Genomic DNA, 21,422 nt, shown 5'->3' on the forward strand with positions numbered 1-21,422 from the left:
CTGTTCTGAGATAGCAACCAGGCTTTCCTGGGGAGCCATGCCTCTCCTGTGTTAGCTCCCTGCTACCATGTATCACAGAGGCCAGTGGGAGAGGAAGTGTGTGCCATCAGGTGTCAGTGCCTTTCTCTTCTCTCAAAAATCACAACTCACCAGAAGCCTGTGCTCCAGAGAGGATTAGCAAATTCTCCCTGGTGTTCCCTTTCATCCCTTGAAGATTTCAGCACCTAGCTTACATCTTCATTAGTACTGCTCCTGTTGTCATTCTCATTCACTTCAGTCTCCAAGGCCAAGTACACTGAACACTGCATCTGATTTCCCTTTACTTCATGCAAGTTACCAACTCACCTGGTCGTAGTAAAGACTTCATCGTTACCAATGTCCACAAAATCTCCCAAGTCTCAATTCCAGCCATCCCCCATCTCTTGCTCCCGGGCTCATTGACATAACTACCCACTCGCCCTGCAAGAGAACAGGGACCTGTGTTCCTCAACCAATGGAAACATTCTGCCAACAATCAATGAGAGTGACAGAGGATAGATACAAGATCTAGAGGAAACACAGTCCTGTGGCTAACTCACACCCACGTATCTACCCTCTTTCTTCAGCTCTAATCTGCTTAAATGACACCTTCACTTGGGTATCTAGGAGGCATCTGAATATTATGTCCAGGGGTTGGCACTGTGGCATAGCATGTTAGGCCACTGCTTGGGATACTTGCATCCCATATCAGCGTGCCCAGTTCATGTCACATCTACTGTGCATCTGGTGCAGCTTCCTGCTTATATGTCTGCAAGGCAGCTGATGGAAAGGACTTGATTCCTTCTCACCCAAGTGGAAGACACAGCTGGAGTCCCCTGCTCCTACCTTCAGCCTGGTCTAAACTGGCTGTTGCAAGCATTTGGGAAGTGAACTGGCAGATGGAAGATCTCTTTTTCATTCCTGCCCTCCCTCTCTGTTACTCTGCCTTTCAAATAAATACATACATACATCTTTTTTAAAAACTTTACATGTCCAAAACAGAACTCGTGATAACCGCCTCCTTCCAAACATGCTTCCATTAGTCTTTTCCATTTGACAAATGTTATCACTTCCCCAATTACCCAGGCTCCAGATCTAAACATCTTCTTTGCTTCTTCTCTTTCCTGACACGTCCACATCCGGCCCATCAGCAAGCCACGATGTAAAACACAGTTCTCACTTGCAGCTCCTCTATGCTACCACCTGATCCACTGCCATCACCTCTTGCCCTCGAAACAGCCTTCTAACACATCTTCCTGCTTCCTCACTTGCTTTCCCATAGACTACAGCCATTAAGAATAACCTAAAGAAGCTTTTAAAATATTAAATCAGACCATGTCCACAACACAAAACTTTCTAGAGGCTCCCATTATACTTAGGATAAAATCTACATTCTTTCCTATGGCCTATTAGGTACCCTGTGATCTGACTCCTGCCCATCTCTAACTTTGTGTTCCAAGACTCTCCTCGTTGACTTCTCTTTAGGCCGTGCCAGCCTTCTTACTACTCCTTGATGTCAGGATTACTCTTCCTTCTGTTTGGAACACTCTCCCCGGAGGGGTCACTACCCATATCCTTCCTGTCTCTATTAAATATCACCCAATCAATTCAGAAAAACCTTCCCTGACCACACTAAAACACCCAGCTCCTCCCCAACTAGTTCTCATGGCTGAATTTTTCATTATAAAACTACCTGAAGTTGTATTATTTTACTTTTTAAAAGTTACTTAATGCCTATTTTCCCAAAAAACAAAAACCTGTAGGTTTCATGAGGGCAGGTGCTTCTGTCTTCAGTGCTAATCCCCAGTGCCTGGAACACGGAGGAACTCAATAAACGCCAGGTGAGTGAAGAACTGAATTGTCTAAAATTTGGAATCTATTTTCCTATAGAACAAATCAGCTTAGACTCCCAAGAAGTCAACTGAATATATCATTGGTTGAACTTTAGGATTTACACTATTAGTCTGGTGTCTGCCTCCTATGAACACTGGGATCATGCCACAGCAGAGAAAGGTGTGGGATGCCTCCTCTTCCCTGAAAATACCTGGATAAAATGTACAAACAGGGGTTTTATTTCATTTGGCATTTATCTCCTTTCAGTCTTCTCTGGGCTTTCTGTTGTCCTAAGCCTCCACTGATGTCCCCCAAATTGCCTTACATGTCCAGAGTCTCCAATCCCTCCCCTTAAGCTCTTCCCCAGCAAATTTTCCATTTCTTCAAATGAATATCTCAGCTAGGGTGTTATGGAGAGAAATTTGTCATTCACAACAGTGGGAGAACAAGTCATTCAACCCTCCCAGGCATCTGTATGTATCTAAAAGAGAATGTGTACTGAATTAACCTCCAACTGACAGAATCTAAGGCACCAGTATTGGGATGTGAAATAAAAGAGAGTAGATTTGAGCAGGGAAAACAATCAACAAATAATACTTTCCGCCCAGTAGGCATGAATCAATCTTTGTTAAAGGAGTGATTAAGTGAAAGCAGTCATGTCAAGGCAACTCCTTGGTCTTCCCTTGGGTCAGGTCTCCTAAATGTTTCCCTCCATGAGGCAAAAGTGGTTTCTCACAATGGCTCACTCAACATAGAAAAGGGTAACACAAATATGATTGTGCTTAGGGAGGAAAAGGCAGAAAAGGGAAACAATATGTCACATTTTTATTGGTTGTATTCAAATCAAATTCTGGGTATTTAAAAAAAAACATTGATTTTTCACTAAAAGTATGTATAGGATGCAATTTAAGATGGTAAAACAATAATGTATTTTGGGAGGAACTATGTTATTTAAGGCCTGTGGATTTAAAGTTTGCATTATAACGTATAAGGCTGGTAGCTGGAGATGCGGGAGACCTCCCAGGTGTAGATGCAAAAGGAAGATGGAAAGCAGGGCAGGTTGTAAATCGCTGTTAATCTCCAGAAATCACCTGGAGCACCAGTGTCTGATTAAGTCTAGAGTGGGATGTGGTTGAAATTAACAAAGATCCCAGGTGATTCCTATAACAGTGGGCCCGCAGACGTGCTAAAGGTTGAGTGAACTCGATTAGAAAGCAAGCAGACCTAAAATAAAACGGTAAGAGCAGGAATGAAGTGAGACGAGTCCAGCCATATCTAAAACAGAATTAATAGGACGTAGTGATTTAATACATAAGAAAAGATGAAGAATCTAAGGACAAATGGGATAATAACTTTGCCATTAAGATGAGTAGTAGTCCTGTTATAATGATTACAACTTGGTTAAAGTGAGTTTGAGGGACTTAGAGGGCATCTGAAAGGGACAAATGCAGCCTCAGGTTCAAAAATGATGTCTAGGAAACCGACACGGGTTGGGAAAAAGTAGCATCTTAGAGAATGAATTTTCTTCAAAAAGCTAAAAATTACTTTTTTGGATTTTGTAAGCTATTGCCAAGCCCGACTGCAAGAACTCATCAGCTGAGACAGAAGAGATGGAAATGAGCAAGCCAAACCCTGACGTGGCAAAGCCCCCCTTCCAATGCCCTATCACAGCCAGAGCTAAAGTCTAATCGCCGATTAGTGGGAATGGATGGACCTTCCACCCTACAGCTCCGCGAAGCTCGGACTCCCGACTGGCCGGAGGGAAGAATGTAACGAGGTGGACCAAAGTGGGAGGGTCAGGGACGGGGGGGCACTCCTTGTGCACGGCGCCCGCGAATCTTTCCTCCCTCCCGGGGCCCTCAGCAGGCCAATTCCACTCACTTCTCGGAGAGTCCGGCCCAGCATGGTCCTCGTGCTCAGCTTACCACCCCAGGGGCCAGGTGACAGGGAGGAAAATCAAAGGTCAGCGGCCGCCGCCTGGATTACACGGGCGCAGCCATCTTGGCTCATCACGGACCCTTCAACACCGAGCCCTTGGATTGGTCAAATCGCAGCCCACAGGGAATGATCTCTGCACGCGATTGGCTGGCTCCGCAAAACCCCCGGTGGAAAAGAAGAGCGGGCAGGCAAGGAGACTCCGGGCTAGGGTAGCATTTGGAGTTTCTTAGGCGTGCGAGTTTCAGGGGCGTCGGGGTCGCGAGCTTTGTGCTAGTTCTGCCAAGAGCTCCCCGGACAGGGCCGGGGGCCGGGGTGTTTTCACACACCTGCTTGTGTGTTTGTGTTTTTTGAAGGGGAGTGGTGTGTAGGGAAGGGAGGGGGAATGGACAGAATCCTGACTGGAAGGTTAATTGGAGCGGTTCGGAAACCTAGAGAATAGTAACTTCCACGTTCTTCCTTTGGTTGCTGCGTCGGGTTAACCGCACTTTCGAACGCTCAATTTGGAAGTCGTTTTTAGTGTGTGTGAAGAAATTTGATCGAATTCAGGGGTGAGAGTGTGATCCAATCCGAGTGCACGTTGATTGGGGCACGCAATCTGGTCACTGTTTACGATGGAATTTCTGAAGACTTGTGTGCTTAGAAGAAATGCATGTACTGCGGCTTACTTGTGGAGGAGCAAAATTGCACAAAGGCCTTCAGTTAGAAAGATCAGCACTACCTCGCCAAAGAGCACTGTCATGCCCGCTTGGGTGATAGATAAATATGGGAAGAATGAAGTGTTGCGATTCACTCAGAACATGATGATACCCATCATACACTATCCAAATGAAGTCATTATCAAAGTCCATGCCGCGAGTGTAAACCCTATAGATGTTAATATGAGAAGTAAGTTTTAAAGACATTCTTCATTACCTCTTTTATTAATCGTAATGCATGCAGTTTGTAAAAATCGATTGGTATTTGCTTAACCTTCTTTGGTTGGTACACAGATTTTTGACTGTACCACTGCAAATATTTCCAAAAAGTTTTAAGTTGCAGTGGTTGAGGTGTCTTTTACAAAATAGAGGTTGTATTTACATGCAGCTTTCATATGTAAATTGGAGCTTTAGAGCTGTGTCTGTCCCTAACTTTCTGGTGTGCTTTCTTGGAAACTTTGTGATCCTCTGAGAACCATCATTCTGAGGTACAAGCTTTGAACGTATGATTGTTTGTGTGTCAGTTAAGAACTTGCATTTTCATAACAATCCCTGCCCTTTTTTGCACTCTTCTTACTGATAGGATCCTTTATTGGTCTAGTAGACAAAGCAGCAGAACAAGACTCTAGGATATGTTCATGATATGAGTGTACTTAATGTTTCTGGAAAAATGACATTAAATGATGCTTATTTTGGGGTAAAAATTGTTTGAAATACATAATTCTCTTAATACACGTGTTCCATGAAATTTTGAAGACTCCTTGTACTTTCCTCTTCTGTGCTATTGTATTCTGCCCTCAGCAGTTGACATACGTAGATTGGGACTTAAAAGTTTTGTCTACTGCTGCCTTTCTGGTGTACCCTGATTCTGAGGGGCAAGTTTTAGAGGTATGATTATGTTTGCACATCAGTTATACTCCATCCTAAATGGGAATAATATTCTTTCTCTTGGAGAATATTGGCAAAGGTTAGAAGCACTACACACACACACACACACACACACACACACACACACATATATGGTGATAAACTGATTAGTATTTGTGAGTAACTTTGGGAAAAATTGACAAAAACAGTATCAGTCTTGCTTGTGGTAGCTCATCCATGTCTCTTGAAGAAATTGAAAAGCATATTTTGGGATGATTAACCTCCATGTTAGTCACAGGTCAGGTAACCTGTGTTGTAAGTAAACTGCCGTAGAATTTTAACTTAATTATGGGTCAGCGTTGTGAAGAAGGGCTTATATGTGGGCCTACAGTTAAAGTCAACTGATAACCTCAGTAGCAATTCTCATTTATGACTTGTGTGTGATGAATTTAATTTCTTTGCTTATATATGTATATCCACTTACAAAATTAAGTAATGACAGAATGAACCATTTTTGTGCAATTTGTAAGTATGAAAATGTTGAGACTTTGACTTTTTTCCTTCTCATTCTTTTTGCATATGTGGTATGATATATTAGGATAGTAATTCTCAATTTTTTTGGTTTCAAGACCTCTTTGCTCTCCTAAGTTACTGGACTTTTATATGAACTGTAGCTGTTGATATTTACCTTTTCAAAGTTAGAACAAAATTTAAAATGTTATTTAAAAATATAGTAAACCTCCTTTGTATAACATTACAAATCACAAAAGGAAAAAAATAGAAAATGAAATAAATATGATGACTGAGAGACACAAATATGTGAAATACTTAAATAGTAACTGATAGAGCAAGGGATTTACCTTCAAAGAACTTACAATGAAAATAACTATTTTCTAAAGTAAGGAAAAAGAAATTTAGCATCATTTTACGCTTCTACACGTCCTTTTGCTATCGAAGGCAACTGGATTTTGAAGGTTATTGAGAGACGGAGACAGATACAGAGAGCTCCCATGTGCTGATTCACTCCTTAAATGCCAGAATTGATAGGATTGGGCCCTCCCCAAAGCCAGCCCAGAATTCGACCCACATACCCAGTGTGGTGGCAGGGCCCCATCTACCTGCTGCTGCTGCCCAGAATCTACCTTGGCAGGAACCTGGAATCAGGAGCTGGAGCTAGAACACTAACCCAGGTTCTTCAGTATGGGATGTGGGTTTCTTAACTTGTGTCCTTTTTTTTGTTCTTTTTAAGATATATCTTATTCAAAAATCAGAGTTAGAGAAAGAGAGAGGTCTTCCATCTGCTGGTTTATTCCCCAGATGGCCGCAACAGCCAGGACTGGGCCAGGCCGAAGCCAGGAGCTTCATGCTGATCTCCCTCGTGGATGCAGCGTTCCAAGCACTGGGCCCCCCTCTGCTGCTTTCCCAGGCACATTAACAGGGAGCTGGATCAGAAGTGGATTAGGGGCCAGTGTTGTGGCGTAGTAGGCTAAGCCTCTTCCTGCAGTGCTGGCATCATGTATGGGTGCCAGTTCGTGTTCTGAATGCTCCTCTTCCCATCCAGCTCTCTGGCATGGCCTGCGAAAGCAGTGGAAGATGGCCCAGGTGCTTGGGGCCCTGCATCCATGTGGGAGACCTGGGAGAAGCTCCTGGTTGCTAGCTTCAGACCAGCCCAGCTCCAGTCATGCCAGCCATTTGGGGAGTGAACCAGCAGATGAAAGATTCACTCTCTCTCTCTGTCTCTCTCCTCTCCCTCTCTCCCTCTCTCTCTCTCTGTAAATCTACCTCTCAAATAAATAAAATCTTAAAAAAAATAAGTGGAGCAACCAACACTTGAGCTGGTGCCCATATGGGAGCCAGCACTGTAGGTGGTGGCTTTACCTGCTAAGCCATGATGCCAGGCCCCTTTAACTCATGTCTTAGCTGCTAGGCTGAACGCTCAGCCCTTGGTTTGCATATGTTCTGTTTTCAGTCTGTTGCAGTGTGTTGTTTGAATTAATGAAAAGCCAGCCCCACATCGATAGATTGTTGGAAAAGAAAGGAACTCTTAAATTATTTGCAAAGATTTTGAGGTTGTACCAAACTGGGAGACTTCTGCATTGGCTCCATGGACTCCAATTTTGAGTGCTGCTGTTTTTAAGCTAGTGTATCTAGACCTATGCTGTTCAGTGTAGTAGCCACTAGCCACATGTGGGTGTTATGCTGTTGCAGTTTGGCTAGCCTGATTGAGATGTGCAGTTAGTATAAAATACAGAATCAATTTCAAAGAAAAAAGAATGTGAAGTGTCTTTTTAAAAATTTCATGTTGTAGGCCGGCGCCGTGGCTCAATAGGCTAATCCTCCACCTTGCGGCGCCGGCACACCGGGTTCTAGTCCCGGTCGGGGCGCCGGATTCTGTCCCGGTTGCCCCTCTTCCAGGCCAGCTCTCTGCTATGGCCAGGGAGTGCAGTGGAGGATGGCCCAGGTGCTTGGGCCCTGCACCCCATGGGAGACCAGGAAAAGCACCTGGATCCTGGCTCCTACCATCGGATCAGCACGGTGCGCCGGCTGCAGCGGCGGCCATTGGAGGGTGAACCAACGGCAAAAGGAAGACCTTTCTCTCTCTGTCTCTCTCTCTCACTGTCCACTCTGCCTGTCAAAAAAAAAAAAAAAAAAAAAAAAAATTAAAAAAAAAAATTTCATGTTGTGCTTGTTGACAGGATAATATTTTGGATATAGCAAGTAAATTAATTTCACTTGTTTCTGTTAATCTTTTTAATGGCTACTAGGACATTTTTAATGGCATGTGAGGCTTGAATTTTATTTCTACTGGACAGCACCTGCCTGGTCAATATAGTGGAGTGGCTATTACACATTTCTTTAGGGAAAGAGGTTTGGGGAAAGACTCGGGAGTCTTAAGGTATTTGTGACTATAAGGTTCTATTAAGAATGATTTGAAATGACTTTACTATGATTGTCTCATGAAATCCACATGTGTTCTTTTGAAGTTGAGGGTGTTGTTTTAGTTTATTTTTTGAGAATTTATTTTATTTATTTGAAAGGCCCAGAGACAGATAGAGATCTCCTATCTGCTGGTCCAGTCCCCAAATGCCTGCAACAGCCAAGGCTGGGACAGACTGAAACAGGAGCCAGGAACTTAATCCAGGTCTCCCGCTTGGGTGTCAGGGATCCACTTATTGAAGCCATCACCTGCTGCCTCTCAGTGTACATTAACGTGGAGCAGGGAGTCAAACTCGGGCGCTCCAACATGGAATGTGGGCTACACAGATGCCTGGCATCCTTTATTCTTTTTACATTGGCTTCAAGATAATTTAGTCTTTATATAATATGTCTTCAAGTGGTAGGTTGTACTCAGTGGTTGGTGTTTTTCCTCTCTGTTGATCGTAAGCTCTTTGAAGAGTGATTCCACGATTTGTCAGCCTCTTTCAGTGCTGCACATATTTGGTTGTCAGTCATTTGTATGCCATTTTGTATTTTCATTCTGACTTCTGATTACAAATTTAAATGAGAAGAATGCATATCTTATCTATGAGTAATTTTTACGTTTTGTCTTCTAGTAGATCTGTCAACTTTTTTTTTTGACAGGCAGAGTAGACAGACAGAGAGAAAGGTCTTTCTTTGCTGTTGGTTCACCCTCCAATGGCCGCCGTGGCCGGCGTGGTGCGGCCGGCGCACCGCACTGATCCGATGGCAGGAGCCAGGTACTTCTCCTGGTCTCCCATGGGGTGCAGGGCCCAAGCACTTGAGCCATCCTCCACTGCACTCCCGGGCCACAACAGAGAGCTGGCCTGGAAGAGGGGCAACTGGGACAGAATCCGGCGCCCCGACCAGGACTAGAACCTGGTGTGCCGGCGCTGCAAGGCGGAGGATTAGCCTAGTGAGCCGCAGCACCGGCCCGATCTGTCAACTTTTAATTTTTTTGAATATACTCTACAGTTTGTGTTGTGTACCTTTTTTTCTTTCATTTTTTATTTGACAGCAGAGTGACAGAGATCTTCCATCTACTGGTTGACTCCCCAGATGATCACAGCAGCAGGGGCTGGACTGGACGAAAGCCAGGGGCCAGAGATTCCACTCATGTGGGTGGCAGGAACTCACTCACTTGGGCCATCATCCGCTGCTCCCCTGGCACGTTAGCAGGGAGCTGGATTGGAAGCAGAGCAGCCAGGACCAGAACAGAGCTCTGATACAGGATGTGGGCCTCCCAAGCAGCAACTTAACACACTGGGCTACAACACCCACCTGCTCCTGTATATATATATTTATTTTGGGAGAATGGCTGCGTCTGGTCTACTGTTTATTAATATAATAACATGTTTTGCTTTTATGTGGTGTTCTTGAGACATCTTAGGTTTTTCTTTTTTTTAATGATGTGGGTAAGATTTGTAAGTCATCCTCTTTCCCCCCCTGCCCATGGATTCTCTTTGAGAATGTATGTTGTTGTTGCAGAAGATTTCTGCAATGATAGCTTGGGGAAATAAAATAATGAGTAAAAGATTGTAAATTTTCAGAAGCTGTTATTTCCCTTGGCAAGAAAATAAGAGACATGTCTGCTTTGTTTTGAAAGATGAAGGCTGGCTGTTTTTCTGATGGCTATTACCATTTGACGCAAAATAACAAATCATGGAAGTGGCCGAAGCAATGAATAATTTTAAAAGTAGGAAGAAAAATACAGCCAACAGCATTATACCAAGAAAGCTTGGTGTTCTTAGATGGGATGAGAGTCTTTGAAATTGATGACAGATTTAGGATTTCCCTAATCAGCTCAACTCTCTGAACAAATCAAAGTGGCAGCCTCCATCCTTGGGATGGAAACTCCACAGGGCCCATTCCTTAGTGTCGCTAAGCAGATTCTCAGTGACTAGCTAGCAGCCAGCTGCATTCTGGATTTGGAGCTAGTTTAGATGGTATCTGTGATGTGTTAGTGTTTCATGGTGCTCAAGAAAGCTGCTCTAAAACAACCTTGAGCAAGTGTGTTCTGCACTTCAAATGGGACTGAAACCTTTTTGCCACCCGGAAACAGTAGCTAAAATTTGACATGGCTACCTACCTGCTTCTGTTGCCCAAACCTCCTAGGGGTGTCAGTGAATGATGGCATGTTTTAGCTGTAGAGAAGGAATGGAAGGCAGGGGAGGGGACACATCCAACTTTGGTGAGTGTTACGTGTGAAGTTGTTTTCTTCCCTGAAAGAGTGCCGTCCTCACGAGCCAGATAGTAAACGGGTGATGTTGGCATCATGGCCATTGGCCTGAATTCTATGGGACCATCTCAACTTTGACTTTCTCTGAGTCTTGATTTTTTTCTTTTTTAATGAGAAAAAGGGCTTCTGCAAGCTCCCCTCCTGTCTGCATCTGTCCGTGTGTGCTCTGCCTCGCCTGCTGCTCTGTGGAGCGGTGTTGTTGCTCTCCTCTGAGGCCCACCCTCCACTCCACTCGTGTTCTTGACTCCATCCCCTCCCACCACTCTGGCCTGTCATTGCTGCACTTCTCTCCTGCATCGTCGGTATTTTTCTTCTTAAAGGATTATTTCCCTTAACAGACATTTGCTGTTATCTCTACCCTCTTAAAACAAAGCCACTGAAAACTGATTTCTCAGGCTCTGTTGTCCTGTCCAGCTGCTACTCCGTTTCTGTTTCCCTTCTTTGAAAGACTTGACTCTTCTCATGGTCACCAATTCCTTGTTTCCTATTCCCTCTGTAGCACACCATGCCACAGGAACTGCCACTGTCAGGGTCTCGAAAGGTGTTGCTTTTGTCGGATCCAGTTTTTTGTTCTTTTTTTTTTTTTAGTCTCTCAGCAGCTTTTAATTGAAAAAACCTGTCTTCCCTGTTAGCAGCGTTTGACATTCTTTCCTTCAAGATGTATTTATTTGAAAGACAGTCTCTGTCTTTCACACACACACACACACAATTTTTTTTTTTTTTGAGAGGTAGAGTTACAGACAGTGTGAAGGAGAGACCGAGAAAGAGGTCTTGCATCTGCTGTTTCACTCCCCAAATGGCTGCCAACCGCTAGAGCTGCACCGATCCAAAGCCAGGAGCCAGGAGCTTCTTCTAGGTTTCCCACGCAGGTGCAGGGGCCCCAGGACTTAGGCCATCTTCTACTGCTTTCCCAGGCCATAGCATAGAGCTGGATTGGAAAAGGAGCGGCTGCGACTAGAACCTGGCGCCCATATATGATGCTGGCACCGCATTCCCCACCCCCCCTTTTTTAAAAATTTATTTAGAGATCTTCATCTACTGGTTCCTTCCCCAAATGTCTGCAACAGCCAGGTCTGGGCTGGGCAACAACCAGGAGCCAAGAACTCTGTCCTGGCCCCCAACATGGGCCATCTCTGTCTCCTTCGATGTATTAGCAAGGAGATGGGTCAGAAATAGAGCAGCAAGGCTGCGAACTGGCACTGTGTCGCAAGCACTACAACTCTGCACTACAACTCTGGCCCTTTAAATAAAAAAGATTTGTGCAGGCAGGCTCCGCGGCTCAGTAGGCTAACCCTCCGCCTGTGGCGCTGGCACCCCAGGTTCTAGTCCCGGTCGGGGCGCCGGATTCTGTCCTGGTCGCTCCTCTTCCAGGCCAGCTCTCTGCTGTGGCCTGGGAAGGCAGTGAGGATGGCTCAAGTGCTTGGGCCCTGCACCCCATGGGAGACCAGGAGAAGCAGCTGGCTCCTGGCTTTGGATCAGCGTGGTGCACTGGCTGCAGTGGCCATTGGGGGGTGAACCAACGGCAAAGGAAGACCTTTCTCTCTGTCTCTCTCACTGTCCACTCTGCCTGTCCAAAAAAAAAAAAAAAATGTGCAGTAAAGCAATTCACCTCATGTAACATCAGATCAGTTATAGTCAAGTGGATCTTTTCCACTCAGGAATCTATGTAGCAAAATTGCTTTTTAGAAACTTCATTTTTAAATTAGGTGGGGACTGTTAACACATAGACCAGTGTCAATATCGAGTACTTTATATCCATCCCTTGTTGATTTATTCATTAACTTCCAACAGCTTTAACATTTATCTTGTTTTCCAGACTTGACACCAGATATCTTTGCTTATAAAGTTCATGTGTGAATAAATTAATAAAGAAGCATCTTCTAAGAACAAATAAAACTACATAAAAGACAATGCTAAAAGTCCTGAAGACAGTTTCAAAATCTGAATTTCAAAAACATTTTGAGCACAGTGATGGCTTTAGGTAGATAAGAAGAGGTTGAGACTTTCCAAGTAATTTTCTTTGAAAAGACAACACTCAAAGTTTTCATGCTTTACCCCGTGATGGGAAGAGATCATAAGATTGGTTGTTTTGGGACCAGCACTGTGGCATAGCAGGTAGAGTTGCCACCTGCAGTGCCGGCGTCCCATATGGGTGCTGGTTCAAGTCCCAGTTGCTCCATTTCTGATCCAGCTCTCTGCTATGTCCTGGAAAAGCAGTGAAAGATGGCCCAAGTCCTTGGGCTCCTGCACCCATGTGGGAGACCCAGAAGAAGCTCCTGGCTTCAGATTGGCACAGCTCTAGCTGTTGCAGCCACTTGGGGAGTGAACCAGTGGATGGAAGACCTCTCTCTCTCTGCCTCTCCTTCTCTCCCTGTGTAACTCTGACTTTTAAATAAATAAATCTTTTTTTTTTTTTTAAAGGTTGTTTGTTTATAATCTGCTTCTTGAACCTGGCCTATGATTCTATAGGGATTTTAAAGTCATTCTGTTCTTTCCTGGAGGAAACTGATCATGGTGTTTCTTAGGTGGTTATGGAGCTACGGCGTTAAACATGAAGCGGGATCCTTTACACATTAAAACCAAAGGGGAAGAGTTTCCGCTGACCCTGGGGCGGGATGTCTCCGGAGTGGTGATGGAGTGTGGGCTGGATGTGAAGTACTTCAAGCCTGGAGATGAGGTGAGTTGGGAGATATGCTGTTCCTTCTCAAGACGTGGAACCCTCATTCCACGGTATTTGGAAGTTTGTTCTGTGCCAGTGGCCTTTATGCCTTTCAGCATGTGTACTGAGCTTTGGCTGGAACCCTCTCATGGTCTTGGTTCTGTTCCTTTTTTTCACCAACGATTCCAAACCAACTTGATAGTACTGGAGTTTTCTGAATTTAGTGGTTCAGAACTGTAAGACATCAAGATATGTAGAATTGAGACTTTTATTTTTCTTGAACCTTTAAATGACAATGGCTACATTAAGGGTTACGTGGTTTTAAAATAGCTGATTGTTATAATCACCTGTCACTTGCTATGTTAAACTTTTGTGCCAAGAGATTATAGTGAGCTCATAAAAATTTCTAACACTGTTCGGATTGCTTTTCATAAAAAACTCACTCAATCCCTACGGAGTAGGTGCAGCCAGAACAGTTTACAGATGAGAAAGCCAAACTGTAAAGAAGTCCCCCAGCTAGCCAGCGCTGTAGCCAGAAGTGGAACCCAGAGACTGCTGTTTCTGGTACTGCAAGTGCCCCAGGATATAATGGCATCAGCTTCTGCCTTGTTTGACCTGATAAGTCCAGAATCACACTAAACAATACATTTATATCATTTGAAATAACTTTTTAAAAAGAAAAGATTTAGGGGCTGGCCCTGTGCCGTGGCAGGTAAAGCTACCACCTTGGTGCCAGCATCCCATATGGGCACCTGTTCAGATCCAGGCTGTTCTACTTCCAATCCACCTCTGCTATGGCCTGGGAAAGCTGTGGAAGATGGCCCAAGACCTTGGGTCCCTGCACCTGCGTGGGAAACCTGGGTGAAGCTCTGGGCTCCTGGCTTTGGCATGGCCTAGCCCAGATTGTTGTGGCCAACTGGGGAGTAAACTAGTGGATGGAAGACTCACTTACTCTCTCTGTCTCTCTGTAACTCTGCCTTTCAAATAAATAATAAATCTTTAAAAACAAACAAACAAAAAGCAACAGAGAGAGAGGAAGAACAACACCTTCCATCTCCTGTTTCACTCCCCAAATGCCTGCAGTAGCCAGGGCTGGGCCAGACTGAAGCCAGAAGCCAGGAACTCCATCCCGGTCTCCCATATGAGAGGTATGGGCCCAAGTACTTGGAATATTCTCTGCTGCCTTCCCATGAAGCTGGGTTGGAACTGGAATTCCCACCGTGGCTTCAATATGGGATGCCAGCATTGCCAGCAGTGGCTTTACCTGCTTCACCGTAAACCAGCCTCTTGGAATAACTTTTCTTGCGGTTTTGCTGATTTGTGCTGTTTTCATTGGGTTGGGTGTGTGTTAGGGAACAGCTTCATGTTCTGCTTTGGACAGGAAAGATCTATGTCTTTAATATAAGTGCCTGCATGTGTGTTTCAGGTCTGGGCCGCAGTCCCTCCTTGGAAACAAGGCACTTTCTCAGAGTTTGTCGTCGTCAGTGGGAATGAGGTAACTCACCAACTCTGCTGAAATGCTATTAGAAAGCATAAACAAAGACTGACAGATATCGCTGGTGATTTTTCAGACTGGGTTCTTGTTTTATGGGCAGTTTTGAAAGAACTAGGAGAACAGGAAATTTTTGGAAGATTAAAAGGGTATTTGGTGTCCTTTAATAACACTGCCTGTCAGCCGGCGCCACTGCTCACTAAGCTAATCCTCTGCCTGCGGCGCCAGCACACCGGGTTCTAGTCCCAGTCGGGGCACCGGATTCTGTCCCGGTTGCCCCTCTTCCAGTCCAGCTCTCTGCTGTGGCCTGGGAGTGCAGTGGAGGATGGCCCAAGTCCTTGGGCCCTGCACCCGCATGGGAGACCAGGAGAAGCACCAGGCTCCTGGCTTTGGATCAGCGCGGTGCACCAGCCACAGCAGCCATTGGGGGGTGAACCAACGGAAAAGGAAGACCTTTCTCTCTCTCTCTCTCTCTCTCTCTGTCCACTCTGCCTGTCAATAAATAACACTGCCTGTCAAGGAAGTCATCTTTGTGTAATGGAGCAGGGGTTTGGAATGAAATCTAGAACCCTTGGTTTTACCAAGCGTGGGCTTGAAATCAAATATACCCAGTGGAGAGGATGAATCCGTCACGAGCAGGGGCATGGGCGCGCTGAGCTGTTGGGAGTAACTGTGAAAACAGGAACCCATCACATTTGTCAGACCCGACTCTGAAGAGAGAGAAAGATTCACGTGGAGGAAACCGGCCAGGGAAGGGGGAGCAAGAAGAGAAAAGAGGTGTGTCACTGAGACGCAAAAGGCTAGAAATTTTACCTTCCAGAAAAGGGGGGTAAAGGAGGCAACTGAACTCAAAAACAAATTAGATTGTGTTTATGAGGATTCAAGGTTTATTTAGAATTACTTCTGGTGTAGTCAGGACTACATGGGATTAGTGTGTATGGTGTTTTTAAAAATAATGAAGTAGCCATATCTGATAATGTAGCTTGCTAAACATTGCTGGACCTCTTTGAGGCAGGTAGAAAGCTATTTAGAGAATATTGCTTAGGGATAAACTTGCAGTAGGCTGTGCAAATAAACACTGAACCCGGAAGAATTTTATAAGTTTGCCTGTGAAAACAGTTGGATTCCTTTGAAGGTAAATGTGCTTACTTGTGTTCATCGGTTTGCAAGTTACTTATTGTCAATTGTTGTCTTCAAATCTAGGTGTCTCACAAGCCCAAGTCACTCACTCATACTCAAGCTGCCTCTTTGCCGTATGTGGCACTCACAGCCTGGTCTGCCATAAACAAGGTTGGCGGGCTGAATGACAAGAATTGCACAGGAAAACGGTAAGTGTGTTAACAATGGGAGCCCCTAAACCTCCCTTCACTTGTAAGTTTTTTTTGGTTTGTTTTAAATATTTATTTATTTGGTGTGGCAGGTGTTATGCTGTAGCAGGTTAACCCACAACCTACAACTCTAGCATCCCATACAGGTGCAGGTTACAGTCCCAGCTGCTCCTTTTCCAATCCAGCTCCCTGTTAATATGCCTAGAAAAGCAGTGGAAGATGGCCCAAGTCCTTGGGCCCCTGCACCTGTGTGGGAGATCCGGAAGAAGCTCCTGGCTCCTAACTTCCCCTGGCTGTTGTGGCCATCTCGGGTGTGAACCAGTGGATGGAAGATGGTGCCCTCTCTCTCTCTCTCTTACTTTGACTTTCAATTAAGTAAAATAAATCTAAAAAGAAAAAAAAATGTATTTATTTGAAAGTCAGTGTTAGAGAGAGAGAGAGGGAGAGAGAGAGAGAGCGATCGATCGATCTTCCATCCATTGGTTCACTCCCCAAGTGGCCACAGTGGCTGAGCCTGGCTGAAGCCAGGAGCTAAGAGCTCCACCCAGGTCTCCCACATTGATGGCACTGGTCCAAGAACTTGGTTCCTCTTCTGCTGCTTTCCCAGGCCATTAGCAGGGAGCTGGATCACAAGAGGAGTGAGCGGGACACCAGCTGACGCCAATGTGGGGTGCCAGCATTGCAGGCAGTGGCTTTACCTGCTACACCACAGTTCTAGCTCCCCTTCTGTAAGTTCTCTATGTGAGCAGGGCTTTGCTAACATTTGAAACAATTTCCAATGAAATTTACTTGTGTCAGTTTGTACTTTTAAAACCTCATTCTGTTAATTTCCAGCCAAATCAATGGGACTTTTTACTTATTTGCAATTTTTAAAAAGTATTTATTTTAATTTCATTTATATATTTATAGATTTGTTTTATTTATTTGAAAGGCAGAGTTATAAAGAAAGGGAGATTCAGAGAGAAAGAGATATTCCATTCACTGATTCATTCCTCAAATGGCCACAATGGCCTGGACTGGGCCAGGCTGAAGCCAGGAGCTTCATCCAGGTCTCCCATGTGGGTGCAGGGGCTCAAGCACTTGCGCCATCTTCTGCTACTTTCCCAGGCACATTAGCAGGGAGCTGGATCAGAAGTGGAGCAGCTGGGACTTGAGCTGGCACCCATATGGGATGCCGGCATTGCAGGCAGCAGCTTAACCTGTAACAGCACAGTACCGGCCCTCTTTGTTTCATTATAAAGGCAGAGAGAGATTAGCTGAGAGAGACGTTCCATCCACTTGTTACCTCCCCAGATGGCCAGAACAGCCAGAACTGGGCCTGGCTAAAACAAGGAGCCTAGAACTCAGTCCTGGTCTCCCAATCCGAACGTCAAGGACCCAACTACTTAAGCCATTATCTGCTGCTTCTCAGGGTGTACTTTAGCAGGAAGCTGGATCAGAAGCAGAGCAGCCAGACTTGAACCAGGCGCTTTAACATGGGATGTGGGTATCCCAAATGGTGAGTCAACTGATGCACCAATCGCCCACCCCTCAAATGGGAATTTTTTTTTTTTAAGATTTATTTATTTGAGAAGTAGAGTTAAAGAGAGAGGAGAAACAGAGAGGTCTTCCATCTGCTGGTTCAACTCCCCAAATGGCTGCCATGACTGGAGCTGGGCTGGTCCAAAGCCAAATGCCAAGAACTTCTTCCGGGTCTCCCACATGGTGCAGGAGCCCAAGCACTTGGGCCATCCTGCAGTGCTCTCCAGACTATTAGCAGGGAGCTGGATCAGAAGTGGAGCAGCCACGACTGGAACTGGTGCTCATAAGGGATTCTGGTGCTGCCAGCAGTAGGCCCAACCTGCTACAGCACTGGCTCCAAATGAGAATTTTTGAACTGAGATACACTGATGGTTTATAAGAGTCTGCACCTTCTCAAATAATGTAGAATTTTGGTCTGAATCTCTAGGAAGAAGGCCCATACCTTTTCTCAGATCCTAAGAAGGTGAAGATACCACCTGTGGTTTCTGGAGAGTGCTATGCAGGGAAAGATATTTTTTTCTTACCCCTACCAGGAGTTTCTCTCACCCTTCATGTAATCAGGGCTGTAAGACACTGTTTACTATTCCTGAGTTTTCTTCCACCCATTGCTTGAGCACCTCTGGTTCACCGATGACTTGAATGTCTGCCACTTAGTATTAGGGACAAGACAGCGACTAGAAACTGTCTCAGTTGCACTTGTGTTCATTGTCAAATTACTGCCACTTTGTAGCTGGGTGACCCACTCAGCCTCTTGTTTTCTATAAGGATAAAATGAGATAACATACAAAGCTGGTGACACAGGTTGTAGCGAATAGGTTACCAAAAGAATATAATGTTCATAATTTAGGATATTGACATAGAACTGGTGATTATTTTTTTCTGGTGAGAAAACTACATTTAAGAAGCATTTAATTATTGTGAGGAAGAAGAGGGCTGCAGGTGAAATTATAATAATATAGCTTTTTTATTACTAAGGATTATACAGGTAAATTAACTAAAGTCTGTATCATTCTGTATTCTTGTGAAAGATTAGACTTTCCATTTAAAGTTTTGGGTGATAAGCATTGAACTTACTGAGTTGAATTGCTGTATTTCTGAAAGCACCTCGTGAGTGTGCTACCCTTTATCTTAGAATAAACATCTGCCTTGAATTCTAAAGGTCAGCCCTGTTTATTTTTTAAGCTCTTGTAGCTTTTCTTTCTTGACATTGCCATTTTGGTCAAATACTTTCTTTAAATTAACTTGACCACATGGGTTTTTTCTGTCTGTCTTAGTTAATAACCTTACAAAAAAGATTATATAAGGTTTTTAGATTTTTAGTGTTGTAGGTTCTGTGATGACTGATGTTTTATTGTTTGGGTTTTCTTTTTCCCCTTAAAAATGTTAGACAGTCTATGCCTGCATGATTATACGAGGGTACTTCAAAACATTTATGGAAAACATAATTAAAAGGTGACTTTGTTTTGCTGCAAAAAAAAAAAAAAAAATTGAAATCCACACATAGTTTTTTCATGATGCTCATTTTCCAGGTTAGCATTTTGGAGACCCTTGTGTGTGCACTGTGGCTCCTTCTGCTGGTTTCGGGGCTCTCGGGCCACACTTTATGTAAACTGAGAAACAGTGTGGAGACAAAGATCTAGCTGTCTCTTCTCAGATGTGTAGGCCTGAGCCCCAAGTTTATTGTTGGCTTTTGGGCTAATTCTTTGCTACTCTGTTAGCTTGTGCTTAAGCAAAGATAGCCTGAAACTGGAAAATTGGATTCCTGCATCTCTGCACTCTGCCGTTAACTAACCATTGACCACAGGCTGTTGATGGTCTCTCAGCAGTTACTGAGTGGAGGATAGTGTTGGTTGTGAGAACTTTGAAAAGTAGAAAAGTTTTTTATCTTATGATATGTACTTATTGAGGTAGACTTGTTCATTTGTTTTTTTTTTTTTCATTTTTATTTTAGTTAATTTTTAACAGATTCAAAATGATTTGAAGATACAAGTCTAAGAACATAATGATATTGCCCTCCCCCTCCCAGCGTTCTTTGTTTTACCTTTATTTCTTTTTTTTTTTCAAAATTTTGAGATAGCATATTTTCAATGTACATTGTAGTGAAAAGATTGATATTTCACCAAATAAGTTTAATAAGAGCAAAAAGACCCTAGTTTAGTGGAAATACAGACAATGGCTATAAACAATAATTGAATATATACATGACCATTTCATCCATATTCAGTATTTTTGGTTAGTCATTCATAATTTCTTTCAGTGAAATACAACCAATGACAGTGTAATGTTTACATATGTTCTGTGTGGTTGTAAGATAATTAAGTTCATTCAGACTGTAAACCATTTCCTAGGAACAGGTATATACAAGAATAGTTTTATGCAGATTTAAATGCAAATAATTATGTTAATTTTTTTGTACTCTATGAGTTACCACAGATCAGGGAAAACATGATATTTGTCTTTTGGGGGTTGACTTATTTCACTAAGTATAATGGTTTTCATTTGCATCCATTACGTTGCAAAAGGCAGGATTTCATTCTTCTGCAGCTGAGTAATATTCCATAGTGTATATGTGCCACATTTTCTTAATGCAGTCATCGATTGATGGGCATCTGGGTTGATTCCATAAAATTAGCTCTTGAGCTGCAATAAACATAGGGGTACAGATAACTCTTTCATATGCTGATTCTGTTTTCTTTGGGTAAATTCCCAGGAGTAGGATTGCTGGGTCATATGGTAGATCTATTTTCAGCTTTCTGAGGAATTTCCATACTGTCTTCCACAATGGCTGCCCTAGTTTACATTCCCACCAACAGTGGATTAGGTTACTTTTTCTCCCACATCCTCACCAGCTTTTGTTGTTTGTTGATTTCAGTATGAGAGCCATTCCAACCGGGGTGAGATGAAACTCATTGTGGTTTTGATTGGCATTTTCCTGATGGCTAGTGATCCTGAGTATTTGTTTTCATGTGTCTGTTGGCCATTTGAATTTTTTCTTTTGAAAAATGCATGTTCAAGTCTTTTGCCCATTTTTAGATTGGATTATTTGTTTTTTTGTTAAGTTTCTTGAGCTCTTTATAGATTCTGTTTATTAATACTTAATCAGTTGCATAGTTTGCAAATATGTTCTCCCATTCTGTCTGTTGCCTCTTGAATTTGTTGTGTTTCCTTTGCAGTACAGAAGCTTGTTAGCTTGATGTAATCCCAACTATTTTGGCTTTGATTTCCTGTGCTTCTGGGGTCTTTTCTAAGAGTCTTTGCCTATACGAATGTCTTGCAGAGTTTCCCCAATATTCTCCTCTAGTAAATTGGTGGTATTAGGTAATAGATTTAGATCCTTGAAATACTTTGAGTTGATTTTTGTATATGGTATAAGGTAAGGGTCTTGTTTCATGCTTCTGCACATGGAGATCCAATTTTCCCAGCAGCATTTGTTGAAGAGACTGTCCTTTCTCCAGGGATTGATTTTTACCTCCTTTGTCAAAGATCTGTTGTTGTAGATGCATGGATTGATTTCTGGGGGTTCTATTCTGTACTATTGGTCTGCATATCTATTTCTGTGCCAGTACCAGGCTGTTTTGATTATAACTGCCTCATAGTATGTTTTGAAATCTGGTATTGTGATGCCTCTGGCCTTGTTTTTGTTGTATAAGATTACTTCAGCTATTCAGGATCTCTTGGGTTTTCATATGAATTTTAGCGTTGTTTATTCTAGATTTGAGAAGAATGTCATTGATATTTTGATATTGCATTGAATCTGTAAATTGTTTTTGGTAATATGGACATTTTGATGATATTGATTCTTCTAATCCATGAACGTGTAAGATTTTCCATTTTTTTGTGTCTTCCTCTATTTGTTTCTTTAATGTTTTATAAT

The 21,422-nt window shown here is 43.4% G+C and overlaps 2 protein-coding genes across 2 annotated transcripts in view; one reads left to right on the forward strand and one right to left on the reverse strand.

Moving 5' to 3' along the window:
- QRSL1 (glutaminyl-tRNA amidotransferase subunit QRSL1) overlaps nucleotides 1–3,908 on the reverse strand; it is a 29,995-nt gene extending 26,087 nt beyond the window's left edge. The window contains exon 1 of the mRNA XM_002714875.5: nucleotides 3,733–3,908. Within this exon, the coding sequence (XP_002714921.2) occupies nucleotides 3,733–3,756 (24 nt within the window). The 5' untranslated portion in view covers nucleotides 3,757–3,908. The remainder of the gene's footprint in view (nucleotides 1–3,732) is intronic.
- A 26-nt stretch (nucleotides 3,909–3,934) lies between these two features.
- Nucleotides 3,935–21,422, forward strand: part of RTN4IP1 (reticulon 4 interacting protein 1) — a 65,768-nt gene continuing 48,280 nt past the window's right edge. Inside the window, exons 1-4 of the mRNA XM_002714873.5 lie at nucleotides 3,935–4,674; nucleotides 13,074–13,225; nucleotides 14,634–14,702; nucleotides 15,903–16,027. Of these exons, the coding sequence (XP_002714919.2) occupies nucleotides 4,401–4,674; nucleotides 13,074–13,225; nucleotides 14,634–14,702; nucleotides 15,903–16,027 (620 nt within the window). The 5' untranslated portion in view covers nucleotides 3,935–4,400. The remainder of the gene's footprint in view (nucleotides 4,675–13,073; nucleotides 13,226–14,633; nucleotides 14,703–15,902; nucleotides 16,028–21,422) is intronic.

Source organism: Oryctolagus cuniculus, chromosome 5 (genome assembly GCF_964237555.1).
Source record: "Oryctolagus cuniculus chromosome 5, mOryCun1.1, whole genome shotgun sequence".
In the NCBI taxonomy this organism is placed as follows: Eukaryota; Metazoa; Chordata; class Mammalia; order Lagomorpha; family Leporidae; genus Oryctolagus; species Oryctolagus cuniculus.